The sequence below is a fragment of the Pyrgilauda ruficollis genome, unplaced genomic scaffold (assembly GCF_017590135.1).
Source record: "Pyrgilauda ruficollis isolate IOZ18807 unplaced genomic scaffold, ASM1759013v1 scaffold77, whole genome shotgun sequence".
Lineage (NCBI taxonomy): Eukaryota > Metazoa > Chordata > Aves > Passeriformes > Passeridae > Pyrgilauda > Pyrgilauda ruficollis.
This window is the reverse complement of record NW_024529599.1, coordinates 2806586-2830533: the sequence shown is the minus strand read 5'-3', so window position 1 is coordinate 2830533 and position 23948 is coordinate 2806586. Positions and strand designations below refer to the sequence as shown.

Here is a 23948-nt window from a genome sequence, read left to right as displayed (position 1 = left end):
CACTTCCCTTAGGATACCCTTCCAGGATATTAAACAAAAATGAAAAAACTCACTTATCTTCTGCCTGCAGGGCAGATCTGTGCCAGCTTTTGCTGAATCTTTGACTCCACACCTCTGGCAGGTGTTAGATTTCTCAGAATCATTTCTAAAAATTTTACTCTAATTTATTGTCTCACCTAACACAGCATTAATACCCTAAAGGACCTCAGAAAATTCAATAAAGCACAATTCCATAAATGCTTTTGGCTATTTTGAATCAGGCTGGGCTTTCTCAAACTCTTTTGTGTTTGAACTCTCAATAACATTCAAACAGTATCTTAACCAGCAATTATGTCCATTTCAGTTTCTTTTTCTCTTCTATTAGGCTATAAACGTTTTCCTGTTGCCATATTTTGAGGTGCTGGAAATCAAGTGGAAATCCCACAGTCTTCTGCCAGAACTATTTGGATTCTGATCTTTTTTGTGCTTTTTATGGGTGATGTGTCACAAATTGTCATTGTCATGGATTAATGACACAGATTGAACTCCATAACATAACATTCATTATTGAGATGCTTTCCCCAATACCAGTAATGTTACATCTGAGCCTCTTACAATACTGATACTGGAGAAAAATACAGCTATTCCCATGTTGGAGTTGACAAGCTGGGCCAAGATGGGAAGGAGATCTGCTCAAAGGCAGAGTAGGACTTGAACATAAGTTTTTAAGTCACAGGTGAGCAACCCAGTCACTAAAGTGGAAGGAGACTCTTGAGAGAAGACCATGGGGAAAAAAAATCACAGAATTTTTGCAAAAGACCTTTTAATTTAAACAAGTTCAACTGTTATCCTGTAACTTGCCAATGCCACCACTAAACCTCATCTCCAAGTACCACATCCACATGTCCTTGTGGGATGGTAACTCCACCCACTGCCCTGGACAGCCTCTTCCAGGGCTTGACAGCCCTTCCTGGCACAACTTGAGGTAATTTTCTCTCATCCTGTTGCTTGTTACTTGGGAGAAGAGACCAGCCCCCACCTGGCTACCATCTCTTCTCCAATGGACAGTACCAAACGCTTCTTAAAATGCATCTTCAGTTTTATTCTGTGCTTTCCTCATATACACATATTGCTGGCATCTTAAAAATATAAAATCCCATGCTTCATTTCTGGCACAAATAGAAAAATAGCATTCTGAATTTACTTCTGTGCTCAAGAGAGCAGGTCAAACTGATAATTGCCTTATTTCTGCTTCTGGTTTGAAAACGTAACACTAACCTTTACTTGTCAGTTAACATTAAACTTAGTTTTTCCTTACTAGATGATGAAATGAGGACAAAAGGGACAAGATCTAGATTTTCACTAGACCAGATTCTCTTAACTTTTTTGTACTCATCCTTTTATTCATCAGTCAGTGATGTGTCTCTGTGTCTCTGTCTGCCCTTGCCCATCATTCCCAGCCCCCGAACAAAAATGGAACTGCAGATGGTTCTTTAGCAAGGTGGACTGAGAGGTCTGGTGGATTTTGGAGAAGGCTTGAACTGCTAATTCCTGTCAGTGACCTCCTCTGGCATCCCTTGTATTCACTGTCTCAGGGCAATGCAGTGAACAACAGAAATTACATCAATCACCACTTCCCCACATTCTTGACATGCAGGAAACATTTTCTGCTGTTTTCTGGGCTCATTGCTAAAGAAACAGAATTCTAGCAGAAATACAGAGCACCATTATGTAACTGAATCTACCAAATGGAGCATTTATACCGAGTTCATCATCATGGTGTCTGAGCATCTGCTGTATTTAAAATGAGAAAACAATTTAAATGCAGTGTTTAGTCAGAAAATCCTGTACGAATCCAGAAATGATGACAGACTCATCTAATAGTGTTTTTTTCCCTACATTACCCTTATTCTCTCTTAAGATACAACTTTTGCAGATGATAGATTTGGTCGGTGCCAAATTACAGCTTGCAGTGAAATTCTGCATCAGCCAAGACATAATCAACATTAACCATATGAGCCCCAAACTTCAATTTGATCCTCACACAAAGCAAATTGCAGAGAAGTGTCATTTATTTATGTTTATCCAGCTCTTGCTCATCTGCTAACGATGAGTGACAAGAGTGGTTGAGTGGCAGGTCAGCCAAAGGTACCCATGGAGCAATTGGCTCAGCAATGACTCCCCAGTCAAAAACCCTCCCTGAGTCACTCAGCAACCAGCAGCCAAGGAATTCCTCTGTACCTCTGGGGCTCAATTTGGGTTTTTTCTTTCCTTGAATTTTCTGCTGTGTGGAAGAGAGTACAAATAGTTGTAACACTTGCAACAGTTCCAGCAGCATTTGGATGTCAGGAATCCATCACCACTCACTTTTATTTTTTCAGCCTATTTACTTAATTTTTTTTTGTTGTTGGCACAAAGGTGAAAGTCCTGAAAGCAAATTCTGAGATATGCATGGCCAATCTGGTCTCTTCAGACAGTAATTTGTACTTTTTACAGTAGGCCTGGGGATGCTTAAGAAAAATGTCAAGTTTTAAATATTACCTAAACTAGTCTTGTTTCCTACTTGCAAATAAATTAAAGACTTAGGAAAGTATTCAGAGTATATATAAATATTAAGGAGAAAGACTTAATCATCTATATTTCATTTAGGTAATTTTTTTAAAAAATATTTTCTAGATGCAGTGGTTGCGCATAAACAAGAAGTAAGGCTCTGTTAGAGCCTCATCAGGCTCTAAGATACCAGGTCAGCAGCCCAAATGGCATCTAGAAATAACTAGAGAAAACTACCTCAGCCCTAAATTAGGTTGTGGCAGAGCCTTTTATATATTTATTGTATATTCATTTGTAGGAGCCATAATACATGCTGAAAATAACACCCCATGTTAAAATGCTACCAAGGAACACTGGCTAAGGCTCACTGCTGAACACCCTTTATTGCAAGTTAGTTCTTGTTACCAACTGCTCTAATGAAATGGTTAGACTCCATTTGTAGCTTCAGTGCTAATTCCAAGCATGCCATTATTGCTAATAAAGTAGATTTTGCAGCCAAGAGTAGTTAACCCAACTGCATTTCCACTTTACTGCGCAATTATTGCATTGCTTTACACAGCTGTCTGCTCAGAAGCAGAAGAAAAATGAGTTCCTTCCATGCATTCTTAGTCTTACTCTTTAAAGTAAAAAATAATAATGACCATCTGCAATTCATATTATCAATTTATCAACAAAGCAAGAGCACTGCATTGCTGTGGGCTTATACATAGAGAATAAAAGGCACATCTGTGGATTAATTAATCAGGGTATGGGTAAAACCACCTTGTCAAACACTAACATTTTGTGGTTGAGTACCCTGGGCATGAAAAGATGGGTTTGTTCTTCAAAGATAAGAAAATTCCCCTGCATCACTGCCAGGGATTGGTCCAGAAAAACAAGACAAATCAGGACCACAGAGCTGGTCCACATTCTCCCAGCTGGTGCTATGCCTTTCCACAAAGCAGGAGATACATTTAATTTAATTTAGGACAACTTTAAAAAAAAACTTAGTTTTGTCATTCACAGAAAATTTTGGTGCTATGCCTTTCCACAAAGCAGGAGATACATTTAATTTAATTTAGGACAACTTTAAAAACAGTTTTGTCATTCACACAAAATTGCACTGATCTCATACCTGTTCATACCCACGGGTGATGCAACATTGCTACTCCTTCCAAAGGGTTTTACAAGACCTGTAAGAACAATTATATTTTAACAGTGGAATAACTAGTGTTATTAACAGCTTTTAACTCAGTAAAATTATTTTCCTCTCTGGGCACCCACCGTGCAGAAACTACACTTCTTTTGCTATTTTTATTAAACTTTGGATAAACAAAAATGCATAATTATTTTCCTTAAAGATATCTTAGACACTTCTTACAGGAACTCTGAATCAAAACAAACATTTAACCGGTCTTCTTGAACAATTTCATTTGCTTTTGCTCCCTGCTGTGCTGGAAACACTTTCTGCTTGCTTTCTGTGAGGTACCCCAACAGTTTCTGAGGTAGTGCAGCATAATATAAATACTATGGTTACAGATGAGCTGTTTCCTGCTGCCATTTACTTCATGCTTTTCTTCTCTTGTCGTTTATAAATCAAAAATATTTATATTCTTCAAGTGAGAAGAAAGGATATTCTATTATTCCCAAGGGGACTGTGGAAAAATGTCTGTGAATTACCGCAATATTCTAAATTCCCTCAGTTTCCTATTGCTCCATTTTTGGCTGTAGCAGAACATGGACAGTCTTGAGAGGCTAAAAAGCTCTGTTTCTGATTCTGGTCTTGGTCCAGTGCACGTTCTTGAGTGATGGAACAAGGCCACGTTCTGTTTTTTCATCAGAGAGTAATTAATCTTAATTAATATTTTTCCTGCAAAATAGATCTTCTGCAGCTGGAGGAAAACAAAGATGTTTCACTTGCTCTGTGGCAAATTAATCTTAAAGGGGAAATCTTCCTAAGAAAATCAGTGGCTTAAAACAAAATTCAGTATTGCCTTTGAGCCCTGAAACCCAAACTAAACTCAAAGGTGCTTTCAGCATTTTAAGTCTGCTCTTGCTGTGCTGTGCTTTTAATACAGTGTCATCTTTTGAAAAGTGAGATTTTCACATATGAGCAATTTTACTTTTGTGGCTTCACCTTCACGGAAGACTCCAGTAATATTTTATAGAGACCAAATGCTTACGGGTATTTCAGGCAACTTAAAGAAATTATTCTCAGAGGAAATTTAATAGGGAATTATGGTTTTCTATCCTGTTGTATTCTGTGTTTAAGGCACTCTTTCATTTGAATCTTTCTAAATTAGCCTGTTCCACGTGAGAAACTTTGAAAATTATGCCACCTTAGATGGTCAACCTTTTTCTAAAAAAAGATAAACCTAATGAATTTAACCATGATACCATGGAAACAGCTTTAAAATTAATGTGGGTGCAGGGAGGAAGGATACAACAGGATACAACTCCAGCAGAGAGAAAGTGACAGGTTTGAGAAGAAAAAAAAAAGATATCTCTTCATTAGGCACTGAGACCTTTGTTTGGGACAAATATCCCGTGTGTGGTTGTATCCACTTGAGGGGTTTTATTTCTGTAAGTGCCATCAGTCGAAACGAGAGTTTGATGTTGACTCAGGGTTCCCATGGGTGGAAGGAGAATTTGTCCCTTGCTTTTAGCCATTCCTGCCCCTGGCATTTTGGTTTGTTATATAAAATGAGTTTATCTAATTCATTGTTATTCTGGGACTTTGTACAGAAGGAGGTCTAGTCTAAAGCAGATTTCATCACTTATTTCCTTGATTAATTCACAAGTTGTTTGGCTGCCAGGATAAAGAGTTGTACATAAAAAGACAAATATGTGACTAAGCCTAAAAATTTCAGTGAGTGCACAGTCCCTGGAACAGGGATGTTATCAATGTTCAGTAGTACCACAGAGTGATGATGAATGAGCATTATAACCTCTGTGTGCTGTATGAGACCTTCACTTGGCCTGCTTTCTGGCTCTCACAATTTGGTAGAGGACTCCATTGGCTCCTTTGACATGTTTTAGATAGCTCCCAAGTGAGACAGGACAAAAGTAATTGAAATTTACACATCATAGCAGTACTTTTTACCCTCACCTTATTTTTTTGGTCTCTGAACTGCTGGCTGTAAATAGCAAAGCTATGCACCAAAAATTTTCTGATCTTACCAATGCAAATTTTCTCTTTCAGAGTTTCCACTGCCCCTTTTTATATCTATGTCCAAGCACTAAAACAGCATCACAAAGGGATTTGGGGGGTGGTTAGAGGACAATACTTGAGGGCCTTTTTTCTAAAGCTGATAAGATTTACTTAAAAGAATAATACATTTTGCAGTCACGGCAGAATGTGGGAAATAGAACTGTTTGAATGCATAATTTATTTCTTACCCTATCTTGGACTGAGATAATAATGGTGTAGGTTACACATAGCTTGGGATACTGCTATAATCAGATCAGCACATGGATTGCTGGACTTACACCTTTGGGTGATAAAGTGAGGTTTAGTCTGCGTAACTTGATTGTGCACTGCAGATCCTGTAGGGACATCATTCCTGCAGAAAAATCCTCACAATTACATTTCAGTACTGAATAACCAGACCTCACATTCATCCAAAAGACAAATTCACCAATACAGGCATTAAACCCTGTTTCAGTGATGTTTATGGGTTGTTTTTTTCCCTCATTATAAAACTGGACAGCACATAATAATGGAATTTCTTTACTGGCAGTCTTAGTCTTGGACCATTTGAACTGTTACAAAGATTACCAGATATAAACCAAGTTAATACTGATCTTGTTCACAGAATGTAAGTCCAGAAATTTCTCTGAACAGCCTTTAGAAGTATCAGCAAATGAAAGACAGACCTAATTTTTAAATGTGAACATCAGGCTGCTGCAATTCTGACAATGCCAGAACAAGAACCTTCCTTTTCTAATTGACATCTGAAAACTAAGAAAGATCTTTAGGCTAAATAAAGCTGACCAGCTTTCATCTGTTCAGAAGTACTTAACTGCCACAAGAGTTCATTAAATTTGTTCATCTTCAAAAAAAAAAAAAAAAAAGTTTGCAATGTAAATTGTAACAGTGTCTGGTGATCTCAGACAAATCAAATATCCAGGTTCTGGCTAAGACATTTAAATAGGTAGTGAGGGAAGGGAACTGTGCCTTTGTAATTTAAAAGTTCCAGCCAATCATAAAAAGCAGAAGGAAAGCTGCAGGTGCTAAGGAGAACCTGGTTAACAATAACACAGTAAGTGCTTAACTGTAGGAGCCTCTGTAACCAAGTTTGCAGAATCTGGGGCAAATTAATACCAGTGTTTTGAATTCAGCGAGTGGTGGTTTTCACAGTTCCAAACTCATATCCCATTTGTTTCCTCAGATATTTCAGCCCCTGATTCCTCTGTGCTGGGCTTCGGGCTGCAGAGTACAGATTACTTGGTGCCCGTGGCAAGTGCTGCTGGAACAGGGAAATGATGTCAATGATGTCAGCCCCTGCAGTGCAATCTGTAACTGGATATGGGAGAATTCAGTGCCTGGCAGGTCAGAGGAAAACATGCTGATGCTGTACCAGTTGGAGCCAGATGGTGACTGAAATTGTTAAAATTATATGTGCTGCAAATGCCTGAAAAATTGCCCTGCTACAAAGTACCCAAAGCAGAGATGGGATCCCTTTACAAACCAAGCAGTGTGTGGGTAGTGTTTGCAAACACTGTATGGGATTATTTGCCACTGGTTAATTGTAATCCTTTCCTTCCCCCTTTTTTAGGTCCAACTGATCCACTATAACCATGAGCTGTACACAAATGTCACAGAAGCTGCAAAGAGTCCTAATGGGTTGGTGGTAGTTTCCATATTTATGAAAGTAAGTATTCCATACTATAGATTCCTAACATACAGACAGGAAATTTTCCCTGAACTGTAAATGTAGGTGTTAAGACTCCTAGTTATGCTACAGCAATGCCCAGAGGCTCTGATCTGCAAGCCAGAGACAGCTTCTTCCTAAATTGAGCACGCCATCTCTGCTCCAAAGGTTTTACAATATAAAGAAAATTAAAAGGGGTAAGGGAGGTGGGGAAAAAAAAAACCCCTTGCATCATAAACATCACTCATAACACTTTAGTTGCAATAGCAGAAGTCACTAGCTTTGCAGATTTAGTGTTTCTTCATGAAATGTTATTCATTCAAATCACTTCTAGTAGGTTGAGGCCCTGGGAAAGAGAGCATGTCATGCTGATGTGTCCAAGCCAGCAAAATCAGTTTTTCTCTGTGTTATTTAAAACATCTTAAAACTATGAAAACTGAAAGAATGCTAAAAGTAGAACTTCTAATATCTTGCATTTCACAGAGCCACAAAGACATGTGAATATTTTGTCTCCATCCTGTTGCATTCAAGGTACATAGCTAAGTCTATAATTTATACTGATCTAACACTGAACTCAAGACTTCATGATTTTCCCAAAGGTCTTTAATTACATTGGAGAAACCTTTTCTCTCGTTTTATAGAGAAAAAATTATTTCTCCCCTCCAAATATTGTTTATATTCTGTCATTATGTATCTCTGTTTCATCAGTCTAAAAAGGTGTGTATTTCTGAGTAATGCTGAAGTTCACCTCATCACACTTTAGGTATGGGATGTCTGTTAGTTCCCCTCAGTACTCTAATCCCATTTCATAAAGGTCCTAACAAAGCATTAACCTCAGATATAAAGTATGCATTTCACAGAGTATACTGAATAATTAGATATAAAAGGACCATTTTCACACAGGTCTAATATTTAAGAAAGATATTTATGCTACTTTTTTTGGGTTTTTTGTTTTTTTTTTTTTAAATTCAAAATGTATTGTATTATGACCCAAAAATCTGACCTGCACTCATGAAAATGGGAAAATTAAAGAGAAGACAGAGGGAGTCTTGTCAATATTTAGAAGTACCTGCAGGGAGATGTCAGAGGATAGACCAGACTCTGCTCAGGGCTGCTGAGCAACAGGGGGCCAGAATTGGACACATGGAAAGCTCCACCTGATCATGAGGTGTTACCTCATATATTACCCAGACATAAACCAGAGGAAGAGAGCTTGAATTTGCAATCAAAATAGCCTGCTGCAGGGAAATTATATTTATCAATAAATAAAATAATAGAATACTAGTGAAAGTCCTGCCTAATATATCAACCAAATTTCATCAACAAATTTCATCAAGGCTGTTGGAGAAGAAACCTGTGCTCCTGCTTTTATTCAGGCATTAATTTCTGTTCACCCTGTTCCTTGTGTTTTATTTATTTTACCAACTTTCTATCAAGCTTCATTAGAAAAACAAGTAAGTAATTATTTCCTTCTCCCACAACAATGAAAAAAAGGCAGAACCCAACTGGAAGAGTATCAAAGAGTAAGTGTCTGTGTGCACACATGGAAGAGCTGCAGTTCTGGCAGGGAAATGTCTGTGAGAAGATTTTGACATTGTGCATTTTCTCTTCTGTAGGTATCTGAATCATCAAATCCATTTCTAAATCGTATGCTTAACAGAGACACCATAACAAGAATAACATATAAGAGTAAGTTTCTTTTCATTTCCTCTGGTAACAGCTGTGTTCTTTCAGTATCAAATAAACATTTAGTGATCCTGAAACAAGAGGCACGTCATTTTGGGCAGAAATTTCAGGTTTGCATTGCCAGGAACTCTGCATGACAAACTCAGGAATGTGAAAAAGCTCATTAGGTCATCACTTTATCAAATGAATTTTGAACTTCAAAGTCTGTTTTATATCTGAAGGTGCAACAACAAACAAATGAAATTATATTTGACACATACATATACTGTATTCACACAGAATGCTCAGGAGAAACTGTCTACTGTTAGCAGTAAAAGGGACGTGTGGAGCAGCCTGGATTATATTGGATCTGGTTCTGTCAAGATGATGCATCATTCACTGGATTTAGTATTCATCAGTGTTTTCTTTTTGAAAGAAGAGTTACAACATTCCCATTCAACCACTGCTGCATTTAACAGATACAGGAAGAGGTTATTAGCATAGCTTGTAAATTTGTTGTATTCACATTTCAAAAGCCTTTAACTGATGATCCTCAATAATTCCATGTTCGTATATTGACCTTGTGGAAAACTGGAGCTTAATTAAAGTATTTTAGGGAAAATAATGAATAATATATATAACAAATTAAACCTCTTCTCCCGAAAACTTCATTTCCTTTGTCAAATATTCTAAGCTGCTATGAAGTTGTAAGTTCAACAATAGCAGAATTTAACTTTCAGAAAGTAGACAGCAAACAGATAACACAAATAATTCCTTCTCCTCTCCTGCAACAACATTTCACACCATTGAGGTTACTCTGCTTTTACCTGAGAGTTAACAAATCTTGTTACATCTTTGGTCCAAATAAGAGGCTTCTATGATAATGAAACTCAGTTCTCCACAATGCCTATGGAAAGGAAGGCGACAGAGGGATCTCCTCAGAATGTTTTTTCCAGATTGTTCTATCAGTATCATCTCTGCATGGAAGAAGCAGATAAGTCCCATTTTTAAATTGCTTGTCCTGATTCCTTGCAAAACCACAGCAAGGCTGTTCTGTAAGAGCTTCCTGCCTACCAGTGCTGCTGCAGCATCCTGGAAACAGGGAATTATTGTTAAGGCTAAGAGTGCTTTTTCCAGCTCTATCACCCACAAATTCCATATTCCCAGCTTCTGGGAACCAGCTGGATGTTCTCCCATGGGGCCCACCCTCCCAATAGCAAATATTTCATTTGTATGCTGCATTTACAGTGGAAACTCCTCCTCTCTGGAGCTGTCAGCATCCCACAGCCTCCCATTGCTTGTTTTGTCTCCTTACAAGGGAAACACGATTCCAATCTCACCTAATTTGGGTATACTAAATGAAATTCCTCATGAAGGTGAACACCTAAAACACAGGCTGGAAAAGCAATGATTAACAGAATTGTTTTAATTTTTAACCACAGTTTTCGCTAAGTTTATCTGTTAAAATTAAACCACTGGTAGACACAATGCACATAATATTCCACAGGGCATTGGGTTACTTACTGTAGTAACAAGTATTGACTGTGAATTTTTAGTATAAATTGGGAACATGAAAGTGTTATTGAAAGTAATTTTGCAGTTGTCTTGCATGATGGATTATAGCATCATTGCTGAAAACTAATTTTACCTCTTACACTGCAAGGGTTCCTAGTGTGCCTTTAGTAGCTGGAGTTTTGCAGCTTCTGCTTTAGGGCTCCACTCCTGAAGTCAGCACTCAGCACGATGCTGACAAAATGCCCAGGCCCCGTGTGCTGAACAGGAGTGTGGAGGGAATGATAAAAGGAACACTGGTTCAGAGTCAGGACAGTTCAGCCGTAAATAAAAGGTTTTGTTTGTGTTTTTTAAAGAACAGCAACAAAATTAAGTGCTGTCTCTCCTGCTCATGAAATTTCCACGTGCCAAGAGCATTAAAAGGGAAATTCCTACTCTTAGATATTAATGGCTAAAGTGAGGTAAAGTGGACCCCAAGGAATCTTAAAGGAGATTTTAAATGTTTATTTTGTTCTGTTATCACAGCCCAAAGACTCTACTGTGAGCAAGCTGAAACAAGGGTTTTTTCAGGCAGGCTTTAGTCAAAAGCTGTGTGGATATCTGCTTTATTATTTCTCATTAAGTGTGCCATTTGAGGGGATAAGTTAGTTTTCTTTCAAAACAGTTATGCTACATGAGCTTTCATCCAGTATTTGCTTAACACCAGGGAAAAAAAATTAACTTTTTAGATTCCCAAAATTCCACATTAAAATTTGGTCTTGTCATTGTCTGGTAAGCAGAGAAACTGAGGACCTCTACATTCCTTACCCTGTAAATCTAACCTAGATCCTCTTCTGGATTATCATGGTATGAACTTCTAAAATCAAATGTACCTTCCTCCACTCAATAAACACTGTATTCCCTATAAAAAGCATTATTATAAACAGAACATACACAGATTTTGCTGTGAAAGCCAATCCCACACATCTATTACAAGTCTAGGGATAAAAGGATTTACATAATTTCCTAGGTAAATTTTCAGAGTCAAGGCCTTTATATAAATGAATGTGAAATCTAATGAAATCTAATTTGTAGAGAGAAAAATTCCTGGGTTTGGAAATCACCAGCACGAGCAGATCAAGAGAAACACATTGTGGGCTGCAGATAGGAATGATGCAGAGCATCCAGGAAAGGCTGGATGGGTTTATGAAAGGAAGCTTGTCACTGGCAAGAGATCATACAGAGTGATTTTGAGCATTTTGAATGTATTTGCAGTAAATATAAGCAAGACTTTGAAGTGCTGCAGTCTGGTATTAATACCAACCCACCAGGTCTGCTTCAACTCCAGAACAAGAAACACCAAGATGTGGGGAAAGGACAGACCTGTTCATGGGGAAAATGTTGGTAACCAAATTCTTACTGTGTAGTCTTCTCCCATGGAATCATCTGACTTCCCATGGGAATATAATTCATATACAGGCATTAATAAGTACTGTGTTTTCTTGGACAAACCCTTATTTCATTCACCCCTATCTTTGACTTTTCCTGAAGTGATATTTTCCTCCAGTTTCTCATATCAATATCCCTCATCTGTATTAATCTTCAGTTAGTTTTCCATCTCCTAGTAAACATTTCAGGGCACATTCTACGTGGTTGAAATAATTTTAGCCCAGCTGAATCCAATAAGGCTGTGAGAAAACAGATTTGGTCCTTAGGGATCTCTTCTGCCTGACTCTGTGCCACTTGGTGTTAAAACACGCCACTTTCCATGGCTCATAAATAATGAACAGGATGTTCATGTGGGAAAGGGAAAAGTGTGTGATGACTCATTGAAAACAGGCATGAACAAACTCCATCAGTTCTCTTCTGATGCAATTCTAGCAAGATTACCAGTGCGCTGTAAATAACGTTTTTAATGACCAGGACACAGCTGTATTCAGTCATCTCCACTTGTTCAAATATGACTGCATTTTGACTGTGTTTGCATGCTTGTGTCTGGAAGATTTGGGTTCAGAAAGAAGCTGTCACGGGCCAGTGAAGCCTGGGCTGTTAAAACAGGGGACCCTGATGGCACTTCCCCTTCTGTCTGAGGGTGCAGCCAGCCATCCAGCACTGCAACCACCCAGCTCAAGCTGCAGGGGCAGGGCAGAGGGCTCTTCTTCTAACAGACATGAGAGGACCTGCAAAGATTTTGTTTTGTAAAACAGCAAACACATTTAAAATATTAAATAACAGTAAGGCTCTGGTCAATGAGGCAGAAACATGACACTCTCACCTTGGCACTTTAACTGGTGCTGTAGCTGCCAATATTGTTGCCCCAAAACCCCGTACCGTGTTTACTCTGCTGTGTTAAAATAAAAAACAAGGGCACATTTCCTTTGCCTGTGTTCTTTGATTTTCTGTTGCCCAAGACAATAGTCTGCAGCCCTTCCTATTTTTCCATTAGGTTGTACAAGACAAGTCTTTTACTCATCTAAGTTATGTCGTTCAGCTACAATATGTTAAATTCAAATTAAATTGCACCTTTCTTTTTTAACTCCTATACACTTCCTTGATCATTTGGATTTCTCTACAAATCAAGGTCAGCTTATGTTGAGCATTGAAAGAGGGAACACACCTCAGTGTGCACTTTTCCTTGCCTGTATTTTTATGTTCCCTCTGCAAATGAACCAAATTGGAGACACCACACACAAGTGAAAGGGTTCAAAGAGATCTCACAGTGTTACAAATCATAACCACCCCGGCTTTCTCTTAGATACACACAAGCAGCAGTGTATCAGTAATAAAATATGTTTATCCCTGAGTGGACAAACTCCTACAGCCTAAGATTTGGCAGGAAAGTCTGAGTTTTAGCTTTGACAGCACTGCCAAAAGTACTGTAGGGCCAGCATTACCCAAGAGAAATAGTGCAGATATAGTACAGAAAACACTGAGGAACTCTGATGAATTTTGAAAGATATATCTCACTATATTTAGGTACATATCCACAGAGTAAATTCTGTTGCAGAGGAATACACTTCATTAATTCCCAGGGAGCCTTACAATAAAGGCAGGAATCCTGGTACTGCTTCCCAGCAAGCCTTCCACCGAGAGTTTAGCTTTCTAAACTGTGGCACTGCACCCACGCCACTGTGCACATGAAAGGCCAGGAGGCTGCACAAGCAGCTTTATTATCCTGCATTAACTGCAACTTCCTCTCGTGGAGAAGGGCAATCAGGTTTTTACTCTCTTGGCCTTCCTGAGGCTTTGTCAAGCAGAAATTGTTAATGACCCCAAAAGATGGAAAGTCAGCATTCTCCAAAGGCTTCTGCCTCTCAATCAATAACTGCAACTTCAAGAAGCTTTAGACTCCAGTCCCTAAATGCGATTCAGAGCTGCCCTGTGCTCAGTTCCCAGTGTGTGTGAGTGGGAATCTCAGTGCAGATCCACCCAGCAGGGTGAGGGATGTTACTGCTGCTACTTGTTCTTGTCTAAACTGCTGGAGCATCCAGAAATGTGCATCTGTTAAACATCATTCTTTGGTAGAACTGAACATCATGTCATCATGTTCTGGAATTAGGAGACATGAAAAGGGTGGTGGTGTTTGTTTGTTTTGTTTTTTTTTGTTTTGTTTGGGGTTTTTTGTTGTTTGTTTTGGGATGCTGCTGTTTTACCTGAGTTGTTTTCCTCCTTTGTTCTCCAGATGATGCATACTTACTACAGGGGCTTAATATTGAGGAACTTTATCCAGAGACATCTAGTTTCATTACGTATGATGGGTCAATGACAATTCCACCCTGCTATGAAACAGCAAGCTGGATAATAATGAACAAACCTGTCTACATAACAAGGATGCAGGTAAAGCAATTTACCAATTTACAATTAGGTACAAAATATTATTTTAAACATAATATTTATAGCTTTACATTAGATTCAGCTCTTGTGCTGTAGGGATCTCTGCATGCTATTTATACAGTTTGCAAAAGCATTGAAGAGGTTTTTTGTCAAAATAAAAATACTAACTGTTAAGAACTCCATCAGTATCTACACACACAAACTTTAAGGGGGGCCCTGTTTTCAGTGAAGGTTTGAACCAAGTGGTTTTCAGCACAGCTCCACAACTGCATCATTCTATGATGCTGTGAACAGTTACTTGGAGACTCTAAAGCAAGTACCTCAGTGTTGTACAAACAGAACTGAGGTTATTAAGGATAACAGAGGCCATTCCTAGTTCTGAATAAACACACATCAATAGCACTTTAATGTGACAGAGATACAGTATCTGGAGCCTTCTGGAAGTAAAATCAGCCAATACTTTCTGGTATCGAATAAAATTACAGGATACACACCCCAAATACCTTTGGAAAATCAGACTGATGTATTGAAGCCCCTATTAGAGAGAAGCAAGAGAAATTATGCAAGAAAAAACACAACTTCACATCCAAAAGGAAGCTATTGAGGAAACACACCAGTGGAAAAATCTCAAAAACTAAATTTCTGTACAACTTGCTTAAAATCCAAAGCCTGGCATCAGAAAACAGCAAATTTCAAACCAATTGGCCTCTTCCCCAGAGTTTCCATCAGTGAGTTGCCTACACAGCTGTGAGCTGAACTAAAATCTCCCCTCTTGTATACTGGAACACCAAGGAATACTTGAACCACCATCTGCCTGCCCCAAGCAGGCAGCAGAAGAAATATGGCCTGAGAAATGAAATGAAGAACAAGAAAACCACCCTAAATATAACTCTGGGATTTAAAATAATAATAACATTGTAAATAAGATTACTTTTAAAAGCCTGAGATGTTTTATTTTTGTGATATTCCTTCTGTCCAGTTTAATCTGGAGGTAGTGAAAGCACTTTGTTTCCTTTCTAAATGGGTGGTTTGGGAGAGTTACACAGCTGAGCAGAGGCAAAAATGCTCACTATTGTGAACTTTTCAAACACAGGACCTGGATATTTTTCTACATGCAGCATTTTTGGGTCTAACATTAATGTGCAAAATACGGACTCGAAAATTTCTACTCTGTGCTGCTACCTAGGGGTTATAGCCTCATGATACTTGCTCCTTGTCATGCTTTAATGGTTAATCACATTCTCCATTAATACTTAGTTATATCCTCCATTATTAATGTTGAAAGTGGATTTTGTGGAATACTTACTGATTATGTTGTGTACTCATACTGAAAAAGCAAATCCCAGCTCAAGTTTTCCCTAGGACCTGTTAAAGACTTCCAGTACATAAAACCCAGCTACTGGATCTCCCCAATAAATGCCATAAACAAACCTCTTAAGTTGTACACTGACGTGGAATATATTTTGTTTTTATATCTTTAAACCAAAATATTGAGGATTTCTGGTTTGTAACTTGAAACTTTTTTTTCCCTCTCTGATTTTGGTTGACTTGAATCAATTAAGAGTTGCATAGTCACCATAACAGCCATTTCTGCCAGCCAGTGCACTGGATGATTCAGTGTTTCCCTCTGTGCTGTGAAACCAGCTCAGAAGAAGGCTGGAGTCTGCTGTAGGAACACTCACAGTCACAGCATGGACAGTACCATGACAGACCTGTCAGCAAAAAGAGCCTCTCATTTTTTAACATCATTAATTTCACGACTTCAGCAGCATCACTGTCAGTCTGTCAGTTTTCCTTCCCATCCAGCCTGCCCCTACCTAGTTCTTGAATAAAACCAACCAAAGCTGTGGCTTCTCAACTGAAAGCTACACTGTTCAGGAAATTAGCTCTTGTCATTCATCAGGTCCATTTGCTCTGTACCAGCTGCTGTCATCCAGCACTGTGGACTCCATTACTTTCTGGTTCACCCAAGGACACCTCAATACTATTTTCATTCACTCCCCACAAAACTGGTTACTCTCATTTAAAATGGGGCTCAGAAACAGAGGAACACACAAGGAATGGTTTTAAGTTAACTCTGACTGCAAACTGTCAGAGTTAAATTCTGTTTTACTGAAATTCTGTTTCACTGAAATTCTGTTTTACTTCCATTGACTAACTAATCTATTTAATAGCGTTGTATGCTGTTTACTTACAGCCAAGACCAGTACTAAACCCCCTTGTTTTGTCTTTACAGATGCATTCTTTGCGACTGCTAAGCCAGAATCAGCCATCACAGATATTTCTGAGCATGAGTGACAATTTCAGACCAGTCCAGCCTCTCAACAATCGATGTATCCGAACCAATATCAACTTTAGTTTACAGGGAAAAGATTGTCCAAACAATAGAGCACAGAAACTACAGTATAGAGGTACGTTCCACCTCCAGAATAACCCTTTCTATGCTTTCACTGAGCTCCTTTCTTTGAGAAATCCAAGGGCATAACAAGGCACACAAATAAAAATACATCAAACTTCCAGATCTGGGGGAATAACTACGTCAGTCAAATGCCACACATTTGAAATAGATGAGTGAATCTGCAGGAAAAGCATGACAAAAAAAAAAAACAGCCTGGGACATTGAATAGGTTTTTTAGAAGTAAATAGGACAGGCCTTGGTGTTCTAGCCTCATTTTAAAGTCTTCTCCCCTTACAAAACACATTTTGCTCTGGTGTACTCACCCACAAAAGGGGATGAGCTAGTCTTGATGACAACTGATCTCAAACAAAATTAGTAATTGATAAGACTTGATTTCACTTTCAAGGTGCAGCACCATAACAAACACCTAAATTGCTAAGTGTTCTGTCAAGCTGTGGACATAAACAACGAAGCAGCTCAGTCACCTGCAGCTAGTCCCACACTGCCACTGCTGTGGCTCACAACTGAGCTTTAATGCGTCTCATGCATCTTTGGGCCCAGGCACACAACTGTGTTGCCTGAAATAATGGTGTTAAAGTGCCCTCACAGCAGTAATATCATCATCATGAAGGAGTAGCACTAAAGGAAAAGAAAAGACATTTTCAGCAGCAAGGCAGATGACTGTGTTGCAATACTTAAGGAAACAGTCATTCAGACTTAATTATTTTCTAGAAAAAGGAGGAAACTGAACCTCCTGGCTTTTTAAAGACATTTTGTCTAAGTGCCTAATGCAATGTTAAATAAATTTGATTCACAGTGTTAAACCAGTTTCATATTTGGAGTTTATTGAAACATAATTGTTTTTGTTTGTTTCTCTTCCAGTAAATGAATGGCTCCTCAAATGAGACAGAGCAGGCAGAACCCAAATCCTCAGTGGAATGCTCCTTCTGGGAATTGACATCATCTACAATGCACCCAACCTCCCTCTCTGGGCTCACATGCACCATGTGCTGTGGGAAAAGAGCTGCCATGCTGGAAAACTCCTCAAAATTTATTCATGTGATTGGTGGCCATTTAAAAACAAAACAAAAAACAAAACAAAAGTATTACAGTAAACGTGATTACAATTTTCCTGAACTAATTTGGAGTCACAAAGAAAGACTTTTCAGACTTTGTACATATGAAATTCTTTCACTTCTCCCCCTCTCTCCCTCAATTGAAAAAAAAAAAAAAAAAAGAAAAAAGGTGGCTCTCAGTACAGCATCAAAGTGGAGTTGTGTTCTGTGTGCCAAGTAATCCTTGGAAAGCTGTCATTATTTCACTATCATTAATGGACACTGACAAGACAGAACAAGACTACTGTAAAGGAAACATTTGTAGGTATGATCTTTCTGTTAATTTAATTTAACAAGGGACAGACTTTGAGAGATAAGTATTGTAAATATATCACTGCAGAATATAAAGGAAATTGAAATATTTCCCTCTGTCACATATCTGTAGTAGGATTTGGCAAAATCAGAATATATCCATTTTCTGTTTCTTGTTTTACAACATCATACGTTGTGTTGGTTACTATTAACAACTCAATAAATGTGTTTAACAAATTAATTTAGTTAAGTTGCTTTGATTTCTTTTTTTCCTTTCTGAAATAACTAGCCTCTACTATTTGTGGATGTATTATTTGTGTTTTTCTTTTTTTTGTTTCTTTTTTTTTTGTTCTTTCTTTTTTTACTTAATTTCTTTGTTTGCAGCCCATTCAAGTGAGTTAAGGACAATTGGGAATGCACTTATAGGTGGTATAACTTTAACTCCACTTTATGGTCCATCATTAACAGGGACTGGGCTCAGAAGCAGAAAGCAGATGAAACATAGTTCAAAATTGTCATTTTCCTTGCTGAAGCAATTATTGGGACAAACATTCAATCCTGTAAATTGGTGGTGAAAGGGATATTTTTTCTTTACAGATAAAGCAGGAGCTGGCCAAGTAAATGCAAATGCCTTTTTTCTTATTTATAATGGTCATTCACTGTGTTTGGTTACTGTCAAGAACTCAATAAATGTGTTTAACAAGTTCACACAGCACATGTTTGACCTTCTTGAATACTGAGGGATTTTTCAGGTTGGTATTTTTTTTCAGTCTGGAGAGGGGTCAGGCCTCATGATCTCCCATCCCTAATGCTCACGTTGTACCACATTTAAGTTCACAGAAAGCAAGATGAAGCCAAAAAATGCTCTGGCACCAAGGAATTGTTTACATCAAATGGAAGAACAGGCACTACAAGAAGTGTGAGGGAGCAGCCAGGGAGCTTTAATGTGACAAAAATGTTATTTTATCTGTGCCTGAAGAGAACAGTGCAAGGAGTACCTGACAGGAAAGTCGAGAGTCTGTGGTTTGGAAAGATTGCAGCTTGTGAAGTGAGAAGAGGCCAGGACTGGCCTTCAGGGGACCTCAGGATGGAGATGGAAAACGGTGAGGAACCCAGAGCTGTCACAGCTCAGCTGCTCAGTGCAAGGTGATGGGCTGACACAAGGCTGCCCTGTCTGCGCCGCTGACCCTGACTTAGGATTCTCTCAGCACGTGGATAAATCACTTGATCATCAAGGTGTTTAATTTCCAGGATCCTGTTTCCATATCTGTAAAAGACACGATTTTCAAGTTACTTCATTTGAAGCATTTCAAACGGCTTCCGACACCATACAGTGACAGAAAAATCCACAACACAACCACAGAAATGTCACACAGCAAGTGTTGCATTGTAGATTAATACTGTCAAATCCTGTAATTGAAAAAAGCAAAAATTTCCACCTCATGGTTTACCTAGCTAATAAAAACTGAAAACCAATGGAAGTCACATGCCTTCAATATTTTTGAGTGAACTTATAAACTTGTTTCTCCTACTTGTTTGGTGTCTTTTAAGCTTCACTTAGGTGCAGAGTAAAGTTACTGAGAGCATAAAATCCACAATGCATCAATCTACATTTTGGGACAAATATCCAGCAGTTGTTGGTCCAAGTTTTTCTGTAACAGAAGGAAGATAAGCCAGGCCTCCATAATAAAGCTTGTAAGAAGCAATAAACCCTATTTTCTATTTTAATGAAAGCTGATAGAAGGGATTTAAGGGGAGAGAGATATGTGATAATAGGGACTATTCCTAGGAAGGAATCACGTGGTGCTTTGGATTAATTGAGAAAATGAGCAATTATACTGGGACACCCCAAATATATTTGTCAACATTTCCAACTTCATTTTGTGAGTTAAGATTTCATATCTTGCCATGGGTTGCTTAGGTTTTTGTTTTAATCATAGCTTGCAGCAGAAAGAGACCCAAACACTTAGCATTGCAAGTGTTTTGCCTGTTTCAGTAGTGCTCACACTCAGACATCCAGCAGCGGTTGTTCCGATCAGGCATGGAGCTCTGCCAGGACACTGAGCAGCCAGAGAAAGCCACGCCCTATCACAAAGCCTTCCAGCAAAAAATAAAGTTCCAGGATCAAGCAGCTGGCACAAGCTGCTTGCTTTTAGAGCCCACCCAACACCTGCCCAGAGCAATCCCTCCAGCCTGAGCACCCTGTCCACAGCACTCAGCGGAGTCTGGCTGCGCACAGAGCCCAGTATTCTCAGGAAGGGCTGAACGTGGCTTCATTGCCATCCCTGCCTGCACCGTTCAGATCAGGAGCAGGATTTTTTGCTGGTGCTAAGGCACAGCACAGAGGGGAGGTACCTGGCAGGTAATGCACACCTGGCACCTGCAGTGTGGACTTCGATGAACATTCAACACCACAGGCAGGACCAGGTTGTCATGCCATGATGGTAACAGATATTAAGAACCTAACAATGGGAGGAAACACTCAGATTTGGTCACTCACACTGGAGAAGATGATATCAAAACAATTTAGGTACCAAATGATCAAGCTCATCTGATGATAAAAAAATGAGAAAATTCAAATTTACAATACTCAAAAACCCTCAGTTTCAAGTAGTAGTCAAAAAAATGTAATAGCTGAGTTTTTATAATCTCAGGTTTATAACTCCCTTGATTTAACCAATAAAAAAAAAAATTGCTATGCAGAAAATCAGAACTGAAGGAGATCTGTGGGATGAAAGCAGAAAGCAAAGACCTTCAGCATAAATGTACCTATAGATATCATACATCTGTCTGTCCACCTTCCTGTTCCAGCCTTCAAAGCTGAACCAGCAAGCAAACACCTCACAGATACGCCTGGAAGCTTGGATATTTTATTATAAAACAAACTCCTATAAAACAAAAAACATCCTTTCTCACCATTCAAAACCTCTCACTTACCTATCAAGTAGATACTCTGAAAGAAGAGGGGCAATGGAAATTGTGCTGGAAAATTGAGACTTGAGATCACAACACCAGGAACAGAGATACTTGAGGGTGTGCAAGGTTGTACTTCCTGTACTGATCCAAATGCTGATCAAACACAGACAAGGAACTCAATCAAAATAAGTTGCTCTGCAAAGATCAGAACAACTTCAAAATCTGTGAATTCTTGTTTTTATGAATAGCTCTGCTTGCTCCGTGTGTTCCACACCATGGCCTTAAGAAATGCCAGCACTAATTACTGCTCACATGACATTAGTTTGTCAGGCACCAGAGACATTGTGGACCTGGTGGAAATAATTTTTATATACTTTGTATGTCAAACAGTAGGATCTTTCAAGACATTTCTTATAAAACAAAGAAAAAAAAAACAGGATAAAACGTCCATATCATGGCCTTAAGAAATGCCAGCACTAATTACTGCTCACATGACATTAGTTTGTCAGGCACCAGAGACATTGTGGACCTGGTGGAAATAATTTTTATATACTTTGTATGTCAAACAGTAGGATCTTTCAAGACATTTCTTATAAAACAAAGAAAAAAAGCAGGATAAAACTCCAGAATCCTTCCTGCTTCTGACAGGAACTGCCTTTGCTCTCCCTATTTTTAATTTTCTGGGGATTTAATTCCTCATTACCTCCACCAGTACCCTCCTCTTAAAACAGCAGCTCTGAGGAATGCAGCAAATTAAATTCATCCCACAGAATCACAATGCTGCCATGAACATATGAGAATTAGCAGTTTCTTGATCATTCCTCATTACCTCCACCAGTACCCTCCTCTTACAACAGCAGCTCTGAGGAATGCAGCAAATTAAATTCATCCCACCGAATCACAGTGCTGCCATGAACATATGAGAATTAGCCAGTTTCTTGACACCCACTATTGCCGGAATCAACACATTTCAACAAAAAAAATTTAGTTATGATACAGAATGAGCTGGTCCATCTATGAATTGGTGAAGACAAGGTGGGTAGGAGAATCTGATTGTACCCAGAATGCCAAGACTGAAAGGCAAATAAAACCCTTCCAACATTTAGGGTGTTCCTCATGACCTTTAACATTAAAGAAGGAGGATGTTCCTTCTTTTTATTTTACTTTTTAAAGTTAACACTACCATTAACATTCCACCTCAGTCTGAAAGCAAAGTGTCTTGGGGTGACTATATGATGTTATTGTCTGCTTTAAGCCCAGAAATGGCTCCTGTAGTTTTAAACTGCACCCAGGGGAACGGGGGAGAACCGGTGGAATTCCTTCTGCATTCAAACACAGACACCCCTCTGCTCTCTCTCTGTTCTTTCTCAGCAGAGAGAGGGAGAGTTATATGCTTTGTTTTTATCATCTAACATTATTCTTTTTTTTTTCTTAATTTTTTCTTTCTTTTTTTTATTTTTTCCTCCCGTGCCTGTGCGCACTTTGTTAAATAAACAAGTTTTTTTCACTCTTCTCCAAGAAATTCCTTTTGTATCGCTGGTGGGGGATGGAGTGCCTAATCTTGTCTCTTTAAAGGAGACATTCCTTTCAGGACGTTTCCTCCTAACTTGTCCAAAACTGAGACACAAAGCTGAACATTTTAACAGCTTTCATGAGGTAAACCTTCCCCAAAAGTCAGGAACTAAAAGGAAAACTATAAATGGCCAATGCTTCTAATTGCAGATACCAGATTTGCAGCAAAAAGCAGATGTTTTGCACATTTTACTTTACATCTCAAAGCTTTACAAAAACTGCACCCCAAAAAACCCCAAATCCTTGGTTCCTAAACAAAAACACCATAAGTTTTTTAGGGAGATAAGCTCTAACTGCTCCATGTTTGGATTTTTAAATTAGATTTTATTCCCCAGATGTAGTGGCTGACAAAGCCTGGAGAGTTTACTGTACAAGATGCTGATTTACTGGCAAATGGCTCAGCACAGTTCTCAACAACACGCTAAAATTATTGAAGGAGCCTGTTTGTATGGCAAAGAACAAGCACCATTTATAATATGAAATGTAATGTAGGCAAGTGTTTTCTATTTCCTACAGTGTCAGGTTTTATTCTAATAACTAAAGATGTGTCAAATACACACCCAGAACAGAAAATGAAAAACAGGATAATAAATATTCTTAGGACAGGAAAATAACACTTAGGTTTTGAATAGGGGGGAAAAATCCTTAGGAGTATTAGAAAAACAACAAAAATATTGACAGTTTATGATTTTAGGCAGATGCTCCCACCCCATTAGGGTAGAAAGAGCTGGAGCCAAAAGTAAATCTAAGGGGAGCAAAGTTACAGTGGAAAATATGTAATTGCTCCACAAGGAAGGTCAAGGCTATGAAATTCCCCCTTGTGTGGGTATTCCCAGCATGAGGAGATAGCCAGCACCTCACATCCCACTTTCTGAAGCATTCAGGTATTTGCAATGTCCAAATGCACCAGGACCATGTTTGGACTTGGTCAAGGGAAGGTGATGCTGAGTCAGGGTCAGAATGTCCTTCCTTATTGCTCAAGGGCCATTTTGGATCTGCCTCCTCAAGGATTTTGTGAACCCATCTCAAGGATTTTGTGAACCTTCCTCAAGGATTCTGCAAAGAAATCACCAGAAATGCCTCATGCTTGCTTCACTCGCTGTCCTGCTGTGCCACCTGAGCTTTAGTGAGACTCCCTGGAAGTTCATCCCTGCAAAGCTGCCCTGAAGGATTCCTGGATAAGTGCAAGATTTAATGGGCTGGATGAGAAAACAATTGTAAACCCCACATGGAAAAGAGATGGGAATACGTCAAAATGATGAGGAAATATCACATTAATATTCAAATATGATACTAAAATCTGATGAAGGAATGTTAAGACAA

General features: G+C 38.8%; 1 protein-coding gene across 1 annotated transcript in view; it reads left to right on the top strand.

The window, feature by feature from the left end:
- CA10 (carbonic anhydrase 10) overlaps nucleotides 1-17868 on the top strand; it is a 98241-nt gene extending 80373 nt beyond the window's left edge. The window contains exons 3-7 of the mRNA XM_041486503.1: nucleotides 7287-7382; nucleotides 8999-9071; nucleotides 14221-14375; nucleotides 16609-16783; nucleotides 17653-17868. Of these exons, the coding sequence (XP_041342437.1) occupies nucleotides 7287-7382; nucleotides 8999-9071; nucleotides 14221-14375; nucleotides 16609-16783; nucleotides 17653-17675 (522 nt within the window). The 3' untranslated portion in view covers nucleotides 17676-17868. The remainder of the gene's footprint in view (nucleotides 1-7286; nucleotides 7383-8998; nucleotides 9072-14220; nucleotides 14376-16608; nucleotides 16784-17652) is intronic.
- The last annotated feature ends 6080 nt before the right edge of the window (nucleotides 17869-23948 follow it).